The sequence below is a fragment of the Pithys albifrons genome, chromosome 17 (assembly GCF_047495875.1).
Source record: "Pithys albifrons albifrons isolate INPA30051 chromosome 17, PitAlb_v1, whole genome shotgun sequence".
In the NCBI taxonomy this organism is placed as follows: Eukaryota; Metazoa; Chordata; class Aves; order Passeriformes; family Thamnophilidae; genus Pithys; species Pithys albifrons.
The window spans coordinates 3,700,780-3,723,083 of record NC_092474.1 but is presented as its reverse complement, the minus strand read 5'-3'; the positions used below and the strand labels follow the sequence as shown (position 1 = coordinate 3,723,083).

Below are 22,304 nucleotides of genomic sequence, written 5' to 3'. Positions count from 1 at the left end.
ACCAGTACTGTTTGTCCCTGTCCATCTGCCTGGATCCAGGGGGAATGTGGTCGTTCTGATGGATGGTGGATCAGGTGTGTACAGTAATACTGACTGGCACTGGGAGCAGCGGAGCTTCACAGAGGTCATGCAATGCTTGGACTCGGTCGAGTATGGAGGGGGCTGTGCAGCTGGACAGAGCACCGAGGGCTGCCTGTCCCTTGCAGCTGGGCTGGAGGAACTTACCTGAGAGCAGCCAGCACTCAGAGCTAGTTCTGCACTGCATGCAATGGTGTCAGACAGAACCCGCCCTCGGTAACACGCAGCTCTACACCGTGTGTGGCACAAAGCAGGAAGAATGGTGGGCGTACCGTGTCCATAGTGAGGGGCCATGGGGCGCCGCGGGGGCCACTGCTTGTGTCCAAGGCTGCCATAATAAGCTTCTTCTTCTACAGGTGAAATATTTCCCTCACTACCTGACCGAGACCGAGCGCCTTCACTGTTACTGTCCATTGTAATTTCTATGGAGAAAAAGGGAATGAGCTATTAAAACATATTGTAGAGCTGCCTCAGAGGGGCCTGGCCTGCCTTTGTCTTCTGACTCCCTAAGGAAGGCTAAACACTGCACAAGCTCTGCCAGATGTCTCAAATGCTCTTCAGCACGGGGGGTAACAGAAATATGAATCTGGATTTTGTGGTTTTTAAAATTCACACAGTGTAAATATGGTTTGTTTGGTCTTTGGATAGGAATCATTTTTTATTATGAGGTTGAAACAATCCTACCTGACAGATCTGCAAGGTCAAGAGCACTGAAAACTGTGTTTCACCTTCTAAAGTATCAACCTAAAAACAAAAATTAATTAATTCACTTAAATCCTACCTGCAAGAAGATACTAATCTAAAGAGTTTATAGCTTTATGGAGAAAACACCTCAAATAATTTAAATTATGGAACATTTTGGAGAAAGGTTTTGCTACAGAAATCCTAAGAACATTACAGTTATGAAGGTCTTTCCACTTCTCCCAGAACTGCCTTAAGAATTCTCCATCACTAAAGTGACCTTTTAACTGAATAACTCAGTAAAAACCCCAGGCAAAATGTAGAGGAATAAGCTGTTGCCATGAAATTTGGAATCCACATTTGGAGCTATAGCTGAGGCCAACAAGCTTCAGGTATTTAAGAAGCCTAAACTTTAACTCAATCATATTTACTTCTTTTATTTTACTCTGCTTTTCATTTTGTGGAACTAGATGTTATAATGACACAGCTATAACACTTTCCTTTTCCAAAACCCTCCTTGCAGCCCTTATTCATGGGAAATGTTTTCTGTCACTGGGAGTTCAAACAGTGGGTTCAAGTTCACACGGTGATTTACTATATGCTTTTGGATGCCCTACTTTTACTGCATTTATTCATCTGAGCTCTTGATAGTTTTCATAACTTCTAGATTGTTTTCTAGCAGGTTTACAGGAAGGAAATTTTTGTGCAGAGTTTTATGAGGTGTTTGAGTTTGCTCTAGCTCTCCTCCAAGTGGTATTTTACAGTATGCTGCTGAAAGAGAGAAATATGGCATGCTTACCTTTCAGCAATTTAATCACTAGTCTTTCAGTCAGAAATTAAGACTCTTGAACTCTAAACCACATAAGGCCTTCCAACAGCTTCACAGCAAATAATATTTTTTGTTACATACTGTACATAATGCTCAGTAGTTTCTTGTTACCAGCATGAGACAATATCATCATTAATTTCTAATGTGGATTGCAAAGAATACTAATTACAATAATTAATTCTTTATGTTACATTGAAAGAAACAAAATATGAGTTATTATTTTCCATTTGATGATTGTTTGAGAACAGATTGACTATCAAAAATTAATTTCTTTATCAGATTCCTAAAGGTGTTGCTATTAAACTACTAAACAACCAAGTCATTGCTTAGTGGTTTCTGTGTCCTACCCTTGTTGACAGAAAGTGAGCTCTGATAAATTTAATCACTTCCCTCATTTTTTAATTAAAATGAAAATGAAAAGCAAACCCAAAGGATTCATTTAAACAAACTTCTCTCCTGTCTTGCTAATAAAAAACCCCCACGTTTTAACAGATAATAGAAAAGAAAGAACTTAGATCCAAAACTTGCTTTAAGTAGTCCAAAGGTAAACCAGAAGTCGTTACTCCTGTGACATAAAGGCTGCTTTCAGAGGAAAAGAAAGAGGACATGAAAATCTAACATTTGTCACAGCATCATCCCAAAGCTGTTTGGTTCAGCTCACAACAGCCTGTCAAGGGAAGCACAAGAGCCTCCCTGGAGCTGATTCTCCTCCACACCATCTTCACACCAGTGTAATTCCATTGACATCTGTGAAGTTTATCCTCGTTTACACCAGAATGTAGGATGAGAATCAGCCTCTGACCAGCCACGCTACATTGAAGAGACTAAGCAAGTTTCATGCATTTTGCAGCTCTGTGTGTTTTCTGATCTATGGTTTCAATAATAATAATTACTGTCACTAGATAGCCAAAGAAATATGCTCACTAGGGGAATTTTGCTTTTAATTTACAGTACTGCCGTCTTAGTGTGATTCTAAAAAAGGGAAAAATATTTAATATTTAAAAATAAAAGCATTTTTTTAATGATCAGTCTCTTTCCCTCTGACAATCCCCACTTGTTACATCAATTATTCACATACAAGTCATGGAGAATTGCCTGACACTGCCTCCTTCTCCTCATCATGGCACCTACAGTACTGACAAATTAAAGTCCAGATTAGGCACAGGAACCAGACAAACCCTACATCTTCATGGAGAAAGTTCTGGGAATAACTCACAGAACTCTTTCTGCATTTGTTTGGCACAGGAACCAGAAAAACCCTACATGGAGAAAGTTCTGGGAATAACTCACAGAACTCTTTCTTGTTTGGCATGTGTTTCCTGATTTTCAGTAGGAATGTTTCTCATCTTTCAGTTTAGAGTGCAAGTTTTAACAGATACGTATTTGTCCATAGTGTCTGATTCCATTATCTTTTCTCCACTACTTTTTGGATTTTCTGGTATTCAGAGCATATAAATAAAGTCATAATTAAACCAGAATAGAGATGACGCTGTAAGAAACATCAAATCTAGTAAATATAGGCAAGTTCTATGAACTTGTTACCTTTAACAGCTTCCATTTTCCCTGCTAAATTCCAAAAAGTAGTCAAGACAATGGAAGGGAATGCAAAATGATGGCTGATGAATGGAAGGATGGATGGGTGAATGGATGGCTGAATGGCTACATTTATTTTACTGATCATATAATAATCTGCCAGCAAATTTCTTCTTAGGGAAGATCTAACATTATCTAAGCCTAACCAATCTTAAAAAAACTCCAATACCCACTGAAATGAATGAAAATACTCCCAGAGACGTCAGTGACTCCTAATCCGGCCCCAGTACACTCATTTAGGTGGCGATTTTTTAGTCCCGTTTCACTCCATTTAAACTAAAGAGTAGCCTGGTTTAAGACAAGTGTCTGTTGTTTCATTTTTTTTGAGGATTGCCTTCCCAACTCTGAGGCTGCAAAGAACAGAAATGCACCAATCTGTCCAACTAACCAATGGAAGGGACCAACATTGGCCGAGACCTTTGTGGCACTGCACTGCCATGAGAGGACCTTCGCCCTGCATGCTCCACCCTTTCAGGCCGTCCTGCAGATGCTGGGTTACCTAAAAGCTAAAAAAAACAAAACAACAACAGAAAAAACAGGTTTGTAAGTTACATGCCTGGTAACATCACGGTTAAATGGTTGGACATTAATCAGATCAATCACATTTGGAAGCACAAGCTCTAAAGGCAACTAAACTTAGTTTTTAACTGAAAGGTTAGCTGAAAAGTAAATACTGTTGCCTGGCAGACCTGCAAAAGAAAAAAAATGGTTCCCTGAATTATGGCAGAGTTTTGCAACCAGCAGTCACACGTCAGAACAAAAAGAAAAGAAAAGAATAATTTTTGAAATATTCTTTTGCCTTTGTTGTTGCTGCTAAGGTGACGTTTTAACCTCCTGAAGAGTAGTACAAGCAGTCGTGAGCTGTGGAGATTGGACTGCACTGCAAAAGCCTCGCTTGTGTCCACTCTAGAGCTTCCTCCAGTCTGCAGCAGGGGAACCAGGGCAGGTCCTTCTGTCTTTGAGCACACTGTGTTTCTAGAGCGGCCTTCGGCTGCCAAAGCCTTTTAAAGGTCAGTGAAACATGTAGACAGGAATGCAGACACACTTCATCTCACTTCACAGCCGGCTCTGTTCGCTACCCTTGCAGAAAAGACTGCTATTTATTTAACTAAATGGTGCTATTTTAATGCTCTCCAGAGTTTATCATGCAGTCATCAAGATTAATATAGCTCAGTCACCAATTTTGATGGGAGAGATTTGTAAGGATCACTTCAGCATGAACTGCTAAGGCTGGAAGAGCAGGCAGCTGATCTCTACTCCTGTGTGGACTGCATTAGAATGGAAGTTTCCACTCTGGACTGTTGCAGGCTGAGAGGGTAAAGAACTCGCTTTGGTGTTTGGGGAGCAGGGAAGTCTATGGATGCATCTACCACACATGGAGACTCTCCTATAGATTAACGCACAGAAATGCAAATAGGCAAGACCACGCAGAGGCATCCGTGAGAGACATGGAATGGCCCTGGGCTCTCCCTCTGGAAGAAGCTGTTTGCCTGCATTCTCCTGCAGAGATGCAGTCTGCAACTTCAAAGGCAACAAGAGATGGTCTAAAAAGGACGGCAAAGTAGTGGCAGTGCAAAGATAAGGCAGGAAATGAAAATAGGATGAAACTGTGACTCCATAAATCTGGGTCACTGTCACACTGGGGGAGAATCTTGGTTCTTGTCTGGAGATGTTCCATGATAAAGAGCATATCCTGAAAATTCTGGGAATGAGATGAATAGAAACAACATGATGAAATGAATTCCTTGACAATAATAATTAAAAAAATTATAAAAAGTACTGACAAAATATTTTTCCAGTTAGAATGCAGCTTTTTTCTCTTTTATTTTTTAAGCAACATTCAGATGGGCAAAATAAAGAAAAACAATCTTTTGGAAAAATTATAGTTCAGCTAACCCTTAATTAAAATTTAGATTCAGTTGTCCTTTAATAAAAGCAGCCATTATTGTAATTTATTTTGTGGGAAAATCATTGTAAAGCAAATTAATCTGATTTCAGCGTGACACAAAAGAGGACTATAAAGAATAATAAACAAAAATAAATGGGGAGGAAAAAAAAAGGGGGGAAAATGTAGCAGATGGGTCCAAAGGATGGACTCTAAAAATTAATACAGAAAAAAAAGAAAGAACAAAAAAAGTAAAAGAACAAAAAATTAGGACACTAAAGAAAACAGACTGATTTGGCAAGCAGATGTTTAGAAGGAAGATTTACTTCACACACCAGAGAGTCTTCTGCATCTCTGTGGGATGGCTTTGCAAGTGCACCAGCTGCCCTAGAGTCAGCCATTTTTAAGTCGGTCTTCCAGCCTCCCTGAGCATCTTCATTAGAGAAATTATCTGTTCTATTATATTTCTGAATGTCATACTTTCTCTCATAACTGGGTTTGACCTGCTCACTCCTGGGCTCTACAAAAGAAGGACCCAAGTCACCAAAATCTTCTTCGATGCTGCTTTGTCTGGTTAAGGTTTTCCTTCGAGCCAGCGCTGGCCTCGTGCTCTTCCTGCAGGAGCAGCGAGCGGCCTCTGCGCAGCAGCGAGAGGCCACGTTGGTGGGAGCTGCGTCCCAGGGGTATCTGAAACTGAACCGACACTCCTCCTCTTCACTCCCACAGTCCAGCCCACTGTCGGGGCTCCGGGACAAGGACCGGCTGAACTTGCATCCTTTGTCGTCCGTGGCAAAGTCCTCCATGCCTGACATCCTGTGCTTGGCTGGGTACCAGAAGTTGGGCTGCTGGTCTTGATTGTAGGGCCTAGGTGCTCTAGAGTCTCTAGCTATTTTGGGGTGCTTTTTATAGGGCATACCTAAACCCTGCTTGTACAGCAGCTCAGAGTATTCCCCATCCTCTTCAGCTACTTCTGGAATACTGAAAAGCTTTTTACTGTGGTGTATCTGCTGTGAAAAGTCAGGCTGTTCCAAGAAAGTGGCTTCAGTGGTCTTATTCTTATCGCACTCCTTAAGAGTATGTAATGTTAAAAACCAGACAGGGAACAAAGAGTGTGTGACAAAAATAAAATGGGAGGGAAAAAGGGGGAAGAAAAGAAAAATAAAGACAGAATTAGTTTTAGAGCAATGGCAAACATAAGACATGCAGCTTATTTAGTGAAAAGGATGTCATGCTTTGAATGAGAATCTGTGGAAAATAAAGACATGATTAAGAAGTTGCTGGGTGTCAGATACAACATGAGAGGTCGGTACAAACAACTGAGTGATGCTCTTAACAAGAACAAACCCATGCATTTGAAACAAAGCAGTAAAAGCTGCACACAGGTTCCAGCATGGTGAATGAGAATGGCATTAAAACACATTCCCTGCCCCATGCCAAACTGCTATTTAATTTTAATTTGGAACCATATCTGAGAAGGACAATTCTGCTCTAGCAAACTTTCTTGCTTTGCATCTGTTAAAGCATCCTGTGTAAGCAGCAAATATCTTAGATCTCCTGCCAGAGGAGAGCCATTCTGCAGACATCATAAAAGGAGTTCTAGTTTCCTTTCTAAAATGCAAAAAAATCCTGCACCATTTTTAAAGCTTGGCTTCCACAGATCTATTTTGTAATTTTTTCTATTCCATTTACACAAACCACAGGTTGGTCTGACAGATGAATCCTGTGATTTGCTGGACTCAGAGAAGAGACAAGAGACTACAATGCAGGAGGTGTTGGTTTGGACTGACAGGGTTTGTTGATTCTCCATCATGGAGATCATCTCTCCTTTTACTTTACTTAATGCCCAGATCAGGGAGATCTCTCTCTGAACACAACAGCACCCATAAATAATGGCAGGATCATTTCAGCAGCATCTCTCTCTCTGAGCATGTTAAACTTCACTGGGGTTTGAATGCTGTTCTCTTTCAGCATCAGGAACTTTCTAAGTGACTTCATGACTATTTCACCTATTTTCATTCCTTTTTAAAATGTGTATCATACTTGTGAAACTTGAGACAAACTGCTATAAAAGTGGAAAAAAAAATCAGTATGGACAATGATAGTTTTGATAGATCAAGAGAAGCATGCCTGGAAAACCTAACTGGTCTAGAATTATTTGCTGCCCCAGTTAAGGTTCTGAACCTTTCTTTGTAAGTATCAACTCTGGCAATGCTAATTTAAACCCAAGAAGTAAATACACCTTCTGATGCATAAAGAACAAGAACAGTCTAGGGATAATTCTCTTTCTCCCTGAGAAAAGGGACAGAAGTAGTACACAGAAGGACTTCAGTTTCAACCTTTATGTTAGAGATAATAGAATCACTGAGTATTTCTTATAAAAAGTACCTGTCTCATTCCAGATGGTATCAGAATAAAAAGACTGAATTTATAGCACATGAAAGCAGTTACAAGAATGGTCAAAAATCTTGTATGCATGAGAAAATAATACCAATTTTAGTTAAGTTACAGTATGTTGAAAAAAAAAAGTCAACCTGTGGGTTTTTGCTTTCTAAGAAAACACAATTTGTGTAATTACAATACATATTAAACAATACAGTTTACATGTACAAACATAATATGGGAAATACGTATTTAGTATTGGGTAGGTTCAATATTCTACTTATGCTTTAACTGTTATATTGAAGTTGTCTTTCAGGATGCATATTCCTGTGTAATGTTAAAGCAATATTTGATAGGCATTTCCCACTGTCTCTGGTGATTCTTTGTATCACTCTGGTGATTCCTTAATAATCACCACAGCACAAAGATTACTGATAATCACAGCTGATCCAACTCCCTTTCTTACAAGAATGATTTAAAGCCTGTGGAAGAGCTGGCACTGGCACTGAATACGGGGAAAAAACCACTCAGACATGAAAACATAAGTTGTTTCTTTCAATATGTACATATGTCTCTATAAATCTTGCTCAAAACAAACTCATTTTCTGGGTAGATATCTTCACATAGACATGGGAAAGGTCCCCAGATGTAGAACAGAAACTGCAACTGCAACAATTCTACGTAGAAAAATAATCGGTTAGTTAAAAGAGTAGCTATCAAATAATGAAAGAAAAAAGAATAAATGCAATAAAGCAGCCTGGTTCTAGATCTATAGGACTGTGTGAGTTTTAATGGTCTGAAAAATCCAAGAAAAGCTGGGAAGGAAGAATCCAAATATGCAGGTGCTCCTGAGGATTCCCTGCAGCCACACTTACCTTGAGTGTGTTGTGTGAGGTCACGCTGACCCGCCGCCTTCCTCCATCCTCCATCTGCATCTCCGAGTACAGCTCTTCCTCATCTTCCTCCATAATATCAGACAAGTCAGAGCCTCTGCTGCTCTCTGTGTGGTACTCTTCCCCATGGCAATAGTGAGGCTAATGGGCAAGGGGAGAGAGAACAATCTTTACAGCCCGTAAAGGTGAAAACCCTTGGATAACAACAATGAGGAGCAGAGCATTTCCTACGTTTGAATGTCATGGTGAGAACCACACAGAGAGTATACCATGTGGCTTGCTGCTCTGTTCCAGTGGAGACATCATGTATAAAGTCTGTTTTGCCCATTTATGATCCTAATTCAAGAAATCCAGTCTTAATCCCAGGTGATACACAAAAGGATATATCTCCAGTCACAGCACCAAATCTAGTTTTAGCTTTGATTAAATTCCCTTGATTTAAAGAGGTCCTTCATGCATCAATGGACTTGCTGACCAAATTGTAAAAAGCCCTTGGGTAATTCTCACATCAGCTGTTCCTCACAGCTGTTCCTTACATCACATTATAATTTAAGAGTGATCAGCATTTAATTCTTGCAGAATGTTACCACCCTTGTAAGATATAGAGGTAGCTGATGGCATTTGAAGCTTTGCTTGAACATTGTAGAAATAGACTGGCTAAAACACTGGTAATCTGGGGCAATGTTCATACATTTATAACTGCTTGAAGGTCTGTAAGAAACAGAACCAAAATTCCAGAAAGTCTAAGAACTGCTACAAGAAGGAATGGTGTTGCTAGACCCTTCCACATGGGAGGTCAGGTATTTGCCTAAAAGGTCGATTTGACTAAGCCAAGACATAAGAGAATATCCTTTTTTTCAGAATTTATTTTTCTCTTGAAAGTAATGTAATACATTGTTTTGTATTTCTTTTCAGTGGGATCAGACTAAAAGCTGTGCAGTTGTGTAAAATTCTTCTGGCAACATCTTTCTATTCCTTGCAGCATGTCAAGTATATACAATGTTGGTTTTCTGTAATTAAGTTATTAGCTTACAGGTTATGGCTTTTCTGGAACACAGACACTCTGCTCACTTTCCCTTTTCCCACAGCACGTTTTCAGATGCAGTAGTGACACCACAGTGAAAAACCCAGCACCCAAACATGACAGTCCTGTCACATCTTCTATTTCAGCTTTTCCATCTTCATTTTTTGGTTTCCAGAGCTTAAGCCTGCTGCATGGCATGAGGATGCAGAGATGCCAGGTGCACTCAGGTCCCATCAGGCACTGGCATCCTGCAGGAACAGGGCACACCCCTCCCTGCCCACGATTTTCTGCTTGTCTGTATGATTTACCAACACAGCCACAATAAACAGGAGGTGACACAAACAGCCTGCTGAGCTTCAGAAAATACTTGTTTTATGTCAAACACCTGACACAATAACACAACCAGGCTACTTACTTGCTTTCCAAGTTCTGACCCTTTCAGGAAATCATCAACTGAAGCTCCCCTTCTTTTGACATTAGGAGAGTCGTAGCCATCCTCCTCCTCATCTGAGTTGGCGTACTGGGCTGCATTACTCCTCTCGCTGAAAACACTCCTCCTCTCCATCTAGAAAGCAACAAAAAAATGGAAAATCATGAAGCAGATTTGTTCCTCCAACCAGTGGAAGAAATGGCAAATATAAGGACCTAAGCACCCACCATTTAAACGTGCCCATGGTCTAGAGCAACGTTGGTTTCCCCTGACTGTAACCTTTAAGGAGTTTTCTAGAATTTTTTGCTTACTGTATTACTCTCAGTCATAAAAAATTACATGATACCATGTGAGCATCAACTCAGCTGCTTTCTTCCTTGTCAAAATGACAAAGACACTAATTTCCCCTTGCCAGAGAGTTAGTGGGTGACCTCAGTACAAAAAGAGCATTAGAATAAGACTCTGGGCTCTTCCTCTGCTCTGAGAGGACTCTTGGCCTCAGTTACTAATTCCTGTTGCTTACTCTCCTGGCAATAACCATCAGCCTTCCAACAGGCTGGATGAGGGCAGGGAGAAGGCACAGAGCTGCTTCTGCAGCAGCTCACCACAAAGGAAGAATTTCTACTTCAGGGGACTAAATATGACAAATATCACTGGCAGAATTTGATTTAATTTAGGCTGAATTCATCTGTAAACTTCTGTCCATATTCTTGAATGAAACATTTCAAGCATCACTTAAATTAATGTAATTAAACATAGTTCAGAGAATATGTTATGTCAGCGTTTCCCAAACCAGAAAAAGTATTTCTGTTCTCTTTCCCTATATGATTATTAAATCAACTTTCACCTCAGACAACCAAAGAAACCAATTGCCTTTTCTCCCTCTATTAAATTTATTCCAGTTTTCTTTACTGATAAACAAAAGGAAGATACATATACATGTATACATATGTATTTATCAGACTCATTGATCCAGAATTATTCAGGTTCTCAAAAGATGGCTCTCAAAATGTGTCCCAAAATAGGAACAGTCAATAAATTTGGGTTGTTAAGACATGTGTGAACTATCAAAATTAATGGAGTTATTTTGAAGATGTGATGGGAGACCAAAAGCTGGACATAACTGATGACTGCCAGAGGAAGGACAGAATGTAGGAAATTAGTGACACAACAGCTTGCAAAAAGTAACAGACAGTTGTGAGCAGCCTGTGATGAGAAAGTAACTGCCCAGGGCACTGGGAGTATTTAAATATTGCAGACTTGTGTAGAAAAACCAGAGCATGTTGTCAGGATGCACAGACATCAGCTGTACTGACTCAAGAGCCTCAAATATGGGATTTAAATTAACTAGTCAACATCTGAGTCACTGCAGCAGCCATGGGTCATAATGGTGTCCAAACCAGGGACTGTCCTTTGGGCAGTGATCCTGTTCTGCTGGCAGCTACAAGAGGAGCTGCAAGGAAAAGCACTTGTAAATATCTGTGAAAATGCAGCACTGAGAAGGGCAAATATGTCAAATTCCCTATGGATCCACGACAGCAAACGTAACAGAATTTTAGCACGCTGCTTCTTCTCAACCCATGGATCCTCAGAGTTCAGGAATGATTATCCATTCCTTAAAGCACATGATGAAAAATTCTTTTGATGGGAAAGTGCCACAATAAATAAAACCAACCCAAAAAAAACCTTAAGAAAAAGTTTGCCATTACCCTGTTGCTCTCAGCAACCCTCTGGGCAGCTTCTCTGGCCATGGCTTTTGCGACAGTGTGTGGGACGGGTGTGCCTTGGGGCTGAGGGAGGATCCGGTTGGGCGATGGAGACCTCCTGCCGTGGAAGCTGGGGGGCTCCAGTGTGTGTCCATGGGCAGGGGATGCCGAACGAGTCTGCTCCCACGACTCATCCATTTTCAAATGTGGACCTAAATGTTCTTCTTTGGTTTCTGGGGCTCCGGCACTTGCTAATGGCTTAGATTTGGGAGCAGTTCTGGGGTGAGGGGTTGGAGGCACCAGGAGGTCAGATGGAATGGCAGCAACAGAAGAGTCCACTGATTCCCCTTGTGCAGAGAGTGTTCGAACAGTAACTTCCTTTGCTTCCAAACTCTTTAGTCTCAGTAGCTCCACCAGTGTGTTCTCTGCTGTTGGAAAGATCACCTCTGCCACCTGGGTACACAAACAAACAACTTCTGAGCACCCAAACATCTGCTTCCCTCCCCTCAGCCACACTGAAGTACAACCTTCAAAGTCTTAACATGGAGTGAACTATTGCCAATTCAGAGTGGGCTGCCAGAGCCCACATCAGGGCTCCACACCACTCATCACCACTTGTCTTTAATCCGTTCAACACCTTCAGCCTAAAGCTGAAGTGCTTCTAGAAAGGAAACTAATGAGCAAGTTATGCACAAGCAACAGAATGTGGTCTACTGAAAGCTGAGAGCCCCCTGCAGACACCTGAGGGCTGTCACATCTTCACTGGTGCCTTTCCCTGCCAGCTGAAATTCCCCTGAGGTAGTTGGTCTCTGTGGTGCTGAAGGAGGACTCACCCGCTGCCCTTTGGCATAAACACCATAACCTGTGACATTGGCGCCGTGGGACGTCCCTGTCGCCGTCAGAGTCGGGGGTTTCCAGGACACCTGGATGGTTCCTGGGGTGGACCCAGCCCGGACAGTGACATCTTGAGGGGGAGCTGGAGGACCTGAGGAAGATGGGAGTGGTCACTGTTGCTGGAAACTACAAATCTCAAAGAATGGGGTTTTTTAAATATCATTTGTTAAGAAGACAAAATATCCTTGTTCCAGTTGTTACATAAAACCAGAAGCACAGGCTCAGCAGGTCATGGTGCAGGAACTGACCCTCAGCTTACAACCATAACTAAGATATATTTCTTTGCAAGATAGCCTGGACTTGCACCTTGCTCTGGATCTGTTTTTAACCTCCCAGGCTGCAGAGCTGATACTCTGAAAGCAGGACATGTTAACAGAAAAAGGCCCGAGATTGGCACTGTTAGTGGAAAACTGCTGTAAGTGACTAAATTACTTTTGGTATATATATCTGCACTCAGTGCACTCTACATACTCAGAAATCACTTCCAAATTCTGTTTCTTTGGACTATCAGTGGCTCCAAGTCACAATTCAAGGGCCAGTGGCACAGTGAACTAAGGTGCAATGTGGACTGCAAGCTGAAACTTCAACATTTTCCACCAGCAGCACGCTGGGTAAAGGACAACTGGTCTCAGTCTTCTCTCTGCACTGAATTAAAAAATACATCCACTAACCTCTTAAGGCATTTACAGCATGTTGGTGTAACAGCACACCAAATACATCCTTAATTAAAAGACATTACCCTACTATAAATAGTTCTACTTTGGCCAAAGTAAAAATATCATAGAGATTATTAGTTCATTATTTTTTTTAGCATCTTGTTAATTTAGCAGCCAAACCCTGAGAAGTGTCTCATGCTAAAGCATCTCACAAGCAGGGCTCAGCTGGAGCCATCTCTGTGGAACAGCCAGGAGAACACAAACCTTGATTGCAGTGAATTTGCTTTTCCCAGTGAACTAAGCACAACCAATTCCTGTTCATCCTCTAAAAAGGCCACAAATATTTTAACTCTGCATCATACATGTGTAAATACCACACAAGCCTCAGCCAGTTTGCTGGCAAACTGCCAGTGCATTTCAGTAGTTTGCTGACCCTGAATTTCATTGTCTAGTGGGCATGGAAAGAAAATTATGGTCATGTTCAGGCACAACAGGAAATTTTTGCTTATACCATCTCCTTGCAAGTATTTTTAACTTGCAAGTCCAAAGTATGCAAATTGACCTACTACTATTTTTGGCCAAGACAGATCCTGGTTTAGGATTGAATTTCAGCTTTCCTAACCATCCTATTTTATTGACAGCCAGCATTCCCAATCCAGCAAGGCTGCTCAGCTTACAAGAAAGGATGCATCTGCTCTAACCCAGTATCTTGTCAATGACAATGACATTAATTTGCTCCTGCAGGAGAAGCCACTTTCCTTCCATTCTCCCACAACGCAACAATCCCCAGGGAGTATGTCTTGACCTTCAGAGACTGTGGCAGAGACAGGTTTAATAAAGTGTGATGCCTAAGGCTTAGCATGGTTTCTATTTCCCCCTATCATTAAATGGGAAATTATTCTTGATAACTTTTGATAGTCCTGGCCATCACCATAAGTTTGGTTTGGAATTCTGCTCTACTTTGGTCCCCTTGGGTTTTTTCACAAGAAATAGCTGAAAAACCATAACAGTCCCATGGGTCCTGATCCTGCACTTATTTCTGTTTTTAGATCTGAGTGTCCAAGAGAGAACTATTTCTATTTTAATTTAAGCAATTCCAATGTTTTGATGAATCAAGAAAAGGAGTTCAATTGCTCAGCAGCTGAAGAGCTGCCACTCAGCTTTGGTCTGACAGGAAACAATGTGTTTTCAGTATAAATCATGCAAAACGTGATATATCTGTGCAAAGGGGAAAATGAAAAGGTGATCCCTAATTGTCCTGCACTTTACATGCAACTGCTCTCTCCAGCTTTGAAATGTGAGCAGCTGCCTCAAGGTCATTTTTGCTTAATGTATTCTCCAAAAAAAACCCTGAGTTTGATACAGTGTGAAAATTTTAAAACATTCTCTGATCCCCATTCCTTTTCTGGGACAAACGGCTGATGATATCCTTTTCTGTAAGGGTGTATCACCAAACCCACCAGTAAAGACCAGAGCTTCTCAGCTTCAAATAAAGTGAGCACTGAAGGTATTTAAGGTGGAAAAATAATCCAGAGACTGAGAAAAAAACCCCAGCATTAGTCAAGTAATTTCTTTCTTTTAACTGTAGTTTAAAAGAAGAGAGATGTGATTCCTCAAAGCCAGCAATATTTGCAAGACAAAAGCACAGCTATGTTGATAACTCCCATCACAGACTGTGATTTCATGGACATCCTTTTCCTTTGTTCTAATAGCTTCTGAAATACAGGCCTCAGCCACTAATTGCTTCAGCAGTTGCTATTTTATTTTGCTGTGTAACAGTGAAAAGTTGACATGCTTCTGTAAAAATGCTTTCTGTGTAATGAGGGAGTGGGGAAGACTCTGGGATCTCTGAATCTAAAAGCTGAGGCTCCACTGCATTTCAGCTGCTCAGCAGAGAACAGCCCATGAATTGCTTCACACACTTCAGCAACTAGAGGGAGATACAGCATGGTAAGAGTTTGTCCTGAAAAAAACCTTTACTCAAAAGGCCTTTCCCAAATAGTAAAAAAGTCTACAATAAGCTCAAGCCAGCACCCAGGCAGTGCCTCCCATCTCCCCCAGGACACATCTCAAGGTTGAAATGCCCCTCCCAGAGATTCTACAACAGCACCACCAATTCCCTCACTGCAGTGACTCCAGACAAAAGAGTCAATGTGTGAGCTGAGGACATTTTACTGAAACTTTTATAAATCGACAGCATCAAAAAGGGAAAGACATACAAGCTTAACTCCCTCTCTACTCAAGCAGCATTGCTGTCCTGTCTGTCTCCTCACAAAAAAGTCACACAAGCAAAGGAGGAGACCAGAACCAATTCCTGCCCCTTTGCTGGAATCAAATCCCAGCAGGGAGTGAATAACCACAGCTCAGGACATGCTACTGACATTCTGCTTCCCAAGAGCCACTTGTACTCATCTGTCCCTGCTCCAGAGGCATTCAGGGATCTAAAAGACAGGATATATAAGGAGTCTCCTACTTGTCCTTGATGAGATGACCTTGGGTTGGTTAATCTATAAGGACAGATGCTCAGGTTTTTTCAGGTACTGCCATACACCCCAAAAATCATGAGATTATCCTTTAATTCACTACATTATTTCTGCTCCAGTTTTCAACATTACTTCAATGTTCTTAAATAATGGGAAACGACTCACAACACTTACCACCATTCCTAAAGTAAAAGTCAGGTGGGAGAAAACCTCAGACTTTTCAAAACACAATGGATTTGTTGACTTTACATTGTGCAGTATGATCACAACTTCACGACCAAAATGCATTTACAACCCCTAAACGACTCTGTGGTCCTCTTAGAGATCTCTGCTGCTTTTCATTTGAGAAAATGTCTGTAAAAAGGGCTCTTTAAGACACACAAATAACAGAAAAAAGAAGTAAAACCTTTTTTCTCCCAGTGTTGTTCACACCAATGAAAATAAATTATTACCAGAAACATTATAACTGGACAAATTAAATAAAAATGGAGATTAATCTGATAAAACACTTAGCGTAGTATCTGAGATGATGATCTGGAGTTTATCTCCCAAAAATGCATCTGTCCCTACCCAGGAACCAAGAAGACAATAACGTAGGGCAGGAATTAATTTTAAAAGCAATCTAATAATCTCTATTCTGCTCATGAAAGTGACAGAGATTAGAGCAGAAAGTTAAAGATGAAGTTATTTTATCTAGCATTTTCATAAAAACTTAACTGGAGAGTTTTGGGGTAGAGAGAAAAATACCAAACCTGCTGGCAATGTAGAAAATTCCACAAAGGCTTCCTTTTTTTCTCGTTGTTCCAAGGGAAGCTGCCAGGGCATCTGATGGGGCTTTGCCATGACCTTCACCTTGTAGGCCATATTGGGCTTCAAATTAAAAAAGTGGTACTTGTAGCTAGCAGCCTTGACAATGTCAAATTCTTCTTCATTGAGAAAGATGACATGACTGTAATTACTATTTGTAGGGAGCCAGGACAGCTCAGCAGAAATCTGGGTTATATTGTCCACTTTCAGGTTAGAGGGGGCTACTATGACATCCTTCCCAACCAACAAAGTGCACTGCAGCTCGTCGGAGTTGCCCTTGTTGGTGATGCTCTGGATGGAGATTCTGTAGGTACACGCAGAGATGTTGAGCTTTTCTATCAGCGCTTTCGTTCTGCTGCCCAAGGCGACGTTCATGCGGATCTCTTTGTCCACCAGCACGTTGTAGCTGCTAATGGTTCCCCAGCCGGGGGGCACTACCGGCGGCTCCCAGCCCACAATGACACTTTTGGCTAGTTGTTTAATAAGGGTGATTTTTCTGGGATAAGGCACAATGTCTTCTCCAATTTCATCAATGTTCACATCCAGAGTCCCTGCGCCGTTGCTGATTACGCTCGAGTCTATGTGGCTTGGTGGACTTATCTCCAAGAGGTCTCCTTCCAAAGTGGGACCCGAGTGGTTGATAAAATTCTGATCTTGTTCACTGCTTAATGTGCTTGACAACCTGGTCTCATTGTCTTGAACAAAATCCACAAAATTCGAAGGGACTAGTCCTCTTTGTCCATCCAGAAGTTCTCCTGGTGAGAAAGAGCAATGGCATTAAAATCCCTGAAGGAGAACACCTCTTTCATGTCAGTGCCTTGAGAGCAGGCAAGGTAAGGAAGAAGAGTGAAAACTGTACAAAACCAACATTCACAGTTTGAGATTGTAACATCTCAGCGAGGGAAACACCAGAACTGCCAGTGAACCTTCTTGTCAACTTAAACCTTGCCAGCAGGAAAAGCTGACACCATAAAATATCTCATAATTAGCTTTGCCTGCAAGGAGCTGCTTTGCTGGTGCAGAAACTCTAATTAACAGAAGGATGATAAGGGTAATTTTAGTAACTAATTTAGTAGTAGACGAAGGAAGGAATTTGGAGCGCGTTTGACAGACGAACTGATTTCAATCTGCATGAATTAGCATGAATTCATAGATTAAAAAAAATACCTTCATAGAAGCCATCCTCATCCATATCTCCGTACACGTAGAGGTACTTTCCTGCCGTAAGAGGGAGCTCTGCCTCTGGATTTTCATTTGGTCCATCGAAAGGGTTGTAACTGCAAGAAGGACAGGTGGAACAGTGAGCAGGAGAAGGTGCACAGCTCTAAGGCTTATTTTTAAAAGGGAATTAAAACAAACTCAGTTTTGGGGGCCTTTTCCAGTCTCCCTATTCCATATGTTTTATGTGTTTAATGTGTTTTTGACACAGGTTTATTAAATTCTACAGAGACAAGGTAAGAAAAGACAAAACCAGTGAGTTATAGATAAAGAAGCTACTGAGAGACAAAAAGTACTTACAAAGTATTTAAATCCATATCCATCCTGAAAGACATTGTTAGTCACCAGAATTTTTATCACTACAGAACTTTACAGCTTAAAGTGCAAAGTGAAGATGTGACAGACTTTTAAATCTTTCCTTGCTTGAAAAAGTAACTTATAAGAAGAGACTGAGACATCCTGTATAAAGTAGGAGGTACCCATTTCATGTCGTTTAGACACTGAAGGCTAGAAATACAGTGGTGGGTAAGAGAGCCATGTCATGTCAGTGCAAACAGAAAAGGGCTCTGTTATCCATAACATGAATTCCATGTAGTAATTCAGTGTGTGAATAAAGTGAAAGAAAACCTGATGTTGAATTTTGTACATGTCATGAGATGGGGGTTTTACCTGTAACGGGCAATGCAAAGATGGACTTTCCCAGAATATCTCTGCTTTGAGGTATTGGAATTCTGATCATTATCCATCTGCAGAGGGGATAAAAGAAAAGATAACGTGATTTCAAAAGGCTTCATGAAACAGTTTTCCTGAAAGGTGATATAAACCAGACAGTGAACAGGGAACTGAGAAGAAACACTATTTAAATTCTAACATGGAACACAACTGGTTAATTTTACTTAGAAGGGCTGATACCAGTGACTAAGTAGTTAAGACAAATGCTGAGTTTAGAGCTGGCTCAAGTGTGCACATCCAAATACTTGGAAACACGGAGTATCACACAAAATATACCCCCTTGCCAATCCAATACAATTCACAGTGTCAGCATCTGTTGAATTCCAACCTTTTCACTAACTGAAAGAAATATATTTCTTCTGAATTTCCCATAATATTTAATTCAATTCTGCAAAGCCACAAATTTATTCCATTATTAATCTGGTCCTCCAAATCAACACAGACTCTGCCTATTTTATTTCTGCACCAGGTAAAACAGTAATTGTGTTATGCTTTGATCCTAGTAGAGGTTTCAAAGTGAGAGACAAACTTTCCTCCACTTATTTTACAGAATGCTGTGAGACATTTCAGAAAAAATGACCAACTTTTTGCCTGTGCTTGAGAGAACTTCACTTAAGGTAGAAATACCAGGTTAACAGTGGGATCAAATAACATAAATTGTCTGTAAATTGCCCAAAATTTTACAGGGTGAAACTGCAGCTTTCAGGTCCAAACTGGTCCCTGTCAAAAGCACAGCAGAAAATACTGAGTTAAGTGACTTTTCCTCCAAATTAACTCTTAAGAGGTAGGTTAGCAGAACACACACTATTCTGCCAACAGGTGACTCCAGTGAGGAGGACAGTGACAGCCAGATAACAGGTATTTTCCCTGGGCAGAATTTGGCCATGTATGCAAATTTGCAAGGATTGTCACCCTGACATCTTTATATGGGCTTGTCACCAAGGGCATAACTCAACCAATAATGCCTATTCTAGAAGACTTTGCTACCAGTAACAACCAGTGTAGTTGCAGACATATTTTTTTGCAGAGTATCACTTTTTTTTCTTTTATTTATTTCAGACTTCCAAGCATTATGCTCCATTTTTAGGTTTTATTCACACACTCTCCCTTAGGTCTGGATATCTCTGAAAAGGAATGGAGCTTAATTTCTGTGAGCTTGCATAATATAAGTGTGTATCACATAATTACACTCTAGAAGGCACAAAATGTACAATTCTGCAAAAGAGGCCTTGACATTCTCCGTGAGAGATAACTGAAAAATAATAGAAAAAGGGAATTAAATTTGACGTGCGCTTTTGCTGTTCCCTGCTGTTAGTTCTGCTTCCCTGAATCTCCTCACTAAGCTGCTTTTTCTGCCTTCACTCCTTTGGGCTGCTTTTTCTGTGGCCTCTTCAAAAAGCAGCGAGTGTTCCCACTTTTCAGTAATGTTGCTACACAAATAAACACAAATATTTCTTGTGGATAATCCTTGGATATGCCCATGGAATTCCTACTATACAAGAACCTAATACTTTGTTGAATATCCTACACCACGCTCAGGCTTGTGATCCATTTAGAAACATTTTGTCTCTGTCAATTTGCACAGATTCAGTAGCAATGAATGTAACATAGACAGAAAATAGGCACACAGTTCTTGTAAAGATTAAGAAAGGGACTCCATGCTACAAAGTGAGGGGTAAAATCTAAAGATCATTTCCTCATGGGTATCTGCCCATACTAGACAGGCTTATAGTATTTAATAGAAAGTAATACCCTTCCATAAAGTTTTCAAAATTTGTCCTCTACTTTTTTTACACATATATACACATATATACATATCTATCCATATCTATCCATTCATATCTATCTATCTATCTATCTATCTATCTATCTATCTATCTATCTATCTATCTATCTATCTATCTCTGGATATATATAACTATAAATAAAATTATATATATATACATACACACACACACACACACACACACACAGATAAATATATATATATATTTGCCCTAAACATTAACAAACAATTTGTTATGGCACCTTTGAAAAGCTCTTAGGAGCTTCCTATTAGGTTTTTGCTAGATTTATATTGAAGAGAAGAAAACCTTTCTAAGAAAGGAGGAACAGAAACTTCCAAAAGCACAATTAAACACCAGATGTAAAGCTGAATGGTGGGAGACTTTGGTGGCAACATCCTGCAACTTTCCGTTTTCCAGGCTCAGTATCAGTTTAGAAGTGCTGGAAAGGCTGTTGATAGGTGGGGTCTGCCTTTAGTGAGAAGATTCACACATCATGAAAACTAAGCAGAGAAGGAGTCCTGCAGAATGAGTTGCTTTTCTGTCAGAGCATCCCTGTCTGGACAGGGCACCACATGGAATTTCTCTTCCATACAAGTCACTCTTTTTGGTAGACATAATAAAACACTAATAAAGCTGCCTAACACAGATCCACACCAAAGCAGACACACACAGAAAGTGCTGATTTAAACCCCAGGCACGGCAGCAGTACAATGCTCTGCCTGCATCTCTGAAGGCTGAGGTTTTCAGAAAAGCCTGAGGTTCTCACACACCTATTTTTTTATGCTGTGTAACTAAGGTATCAGCTGTGGCTTCTTTGAAAGTATCAGTTACATTCCCACTGATCGTGTTCCCAAATTGTCTCAGAAAATGGGAACATTCATTTAAAAGCAGGTGGATCAACCAGCATCATCCCCCTGGAGCAGAGGAGCCCCTTCAACACATTTTCAGTAACAGACTCACGTCTGAATCAAATCTGCATCTTGGGGTACCAGATCTTGACTTGGACAGGAATGTTGGTTTGACAGACAGTTGTTCTGGTTTGTCTCCAGATATCTGAAGGGGTCGTATAAACTCTGAAATCACACAGCGACTTCCAGAAGGACTTTCATGACCTGGCAGTGAACAAAACACACACAAGAATAAGTAATTGCTCCCAAGCAGAAACTCTGCCAAAGAATAAGCAGCAGTGAGTTATTTTCTTCTCCTGTTAAAAATCCTTCTAGAAAAAGACTCCAGACTGCAGAGCATAACAGTGGCTAAGCCGACGAGTTCCCAGTCTTTTGGTAAATTGCCTAAGTCAATAATATGTAACAAAACATAACATAGAAAGTAAAGGTATTCTAATTCAAAAATTCAAAGTTAAAATTTCCCTTACTGAAAAAAAACTTCCACTTTCATTCTGAGCACCTTAATATGTTTGGAGAAGTTACCTGACATGCTGTTTAACATACTCAGCACTAAAAAGCTGCTGCTAGAACCTTTCTATCTTTTGGGGACTCTGTCATATACTGGAAAGTAGAACCAAGTTATACATGTGTCTTCTAAGAAAGTGACTAAAATGCTAATTATTTAGTTGCCCTGATATACATTTTGAAATGAAGAGGTTTGACTTCTGGCAGGCAGTAAGTGCCAAGAGCACCTGCCCCATACTTGGTAAGAGTTCCTCTTCAGCACCACTACTAAAACATGCAATTTGACCACAGTGCCATCTCTCCAGTTCCTAAAAAGGGGAAGACTTGGGCTATGAAAAATGAAAAATGTTCAGAAACCCTTTTTTAATATTTTTATTGTGCTTTTAAAAAATACTTTAAAAAAAGAGAAAAGGTTTATATTGCACACTGAATAACCTAAGAAGGCAGCCTTGCAAAGGGGATGGCTCTTATCTCCTATTGACTTGGTTGAAAATCAGGCCTAGAGGTGAGGGGAGACAATTAAAAAGAGCTACATCATCCAGGTTACAAGATAGACTAATAAAGCATAAAATAAAATACTTTCCCCTTTTTCTGTTTAGTCCCTAAACCACACAAAAGCAGGACAGTGTAAACTGGGCTTAACTATACCTACAGCATGAGCAGAAGTTCCAGCAAAGCACAGTCCTTTGCTGACACATTCAGATATGCAGAGTGCATTCTCCTTTTCATTACCATAATTAGCCCATGCTCTAATTTTTCAGACCCTGAATATGTGTAGGTTCAGCATTTCCTCCCTGTTGTGCCCCATGTCTGGACA

General features: G+C 40.5%; 1 protein-coding gene across 12 annotated transcripts in view; it reads right to left on the bottom strand.

Annotated features, from left to right (window-relative positions):
- The window catches only part of RIMBP2 (RIMS binding protein 2), a 139,453-nt gene that overhangs the window by 27,166 nt on the left and 89,983 nt on the right, over positions 1 to 22,304 (bottom strand). For 6 of the 12 annotated variants that reach the window (XR_011699256.1, XR_011699258.1, XM_071572020.1 and 3 more), the window contains 10 exons: positions 21,036 to 21,187; positions 18,226 to 18,302; positions 17,506 to 17,615; positions 16,284 to 17,093; positions 12,332 to 12,483; positions 11,502 to 11,951; positions 9,778 to 9,927; positions 8,321 to 8,479; positions 3,570 to 3,687; positions 351 to 500 (listed from right to left, as the gene is read on the bottom strand). Coding sequence is in view for 10 of the 12 variants with exons in the window: in XM_071572020.1 (XP_071428121.1) it covers positions 351 to 500; positions 3,570 to 3,687; positions 8,321 to 8,479; positions 9,778 to 9,927; positions 11,502 to 11,951; positions 12,332 to 12,483; positions 16,284 to 17,093; positions 17,506 to 17,615; positions 18,226 to 18,302; positions 21,036 to 21,187 (2,328 nt within the window). In the remaining 2 variants the exon portion in view is untranslated. Of the gene's footprint in view, positions 1 to 350; positions 501 to 3,569; positions 3,688 to 5,401; positions 6,134 to 8,320; positions 8,480 to 9,777; positions 9,928 to 11,501; positions 11,952 to 12,331; positions 12,484 to 16,283; positions 17,094 to 17,505; positions 17,616 to 18,225; positions 18,303 to 21,035; positions 21,188 to 22,304 lie in introns of all 12 variants that reach the window. The other 6 variants (XM_071572016.1, XM_071572019.1, XM_071572022.1 and 3 more) reach the window with 2 other exon arrangements.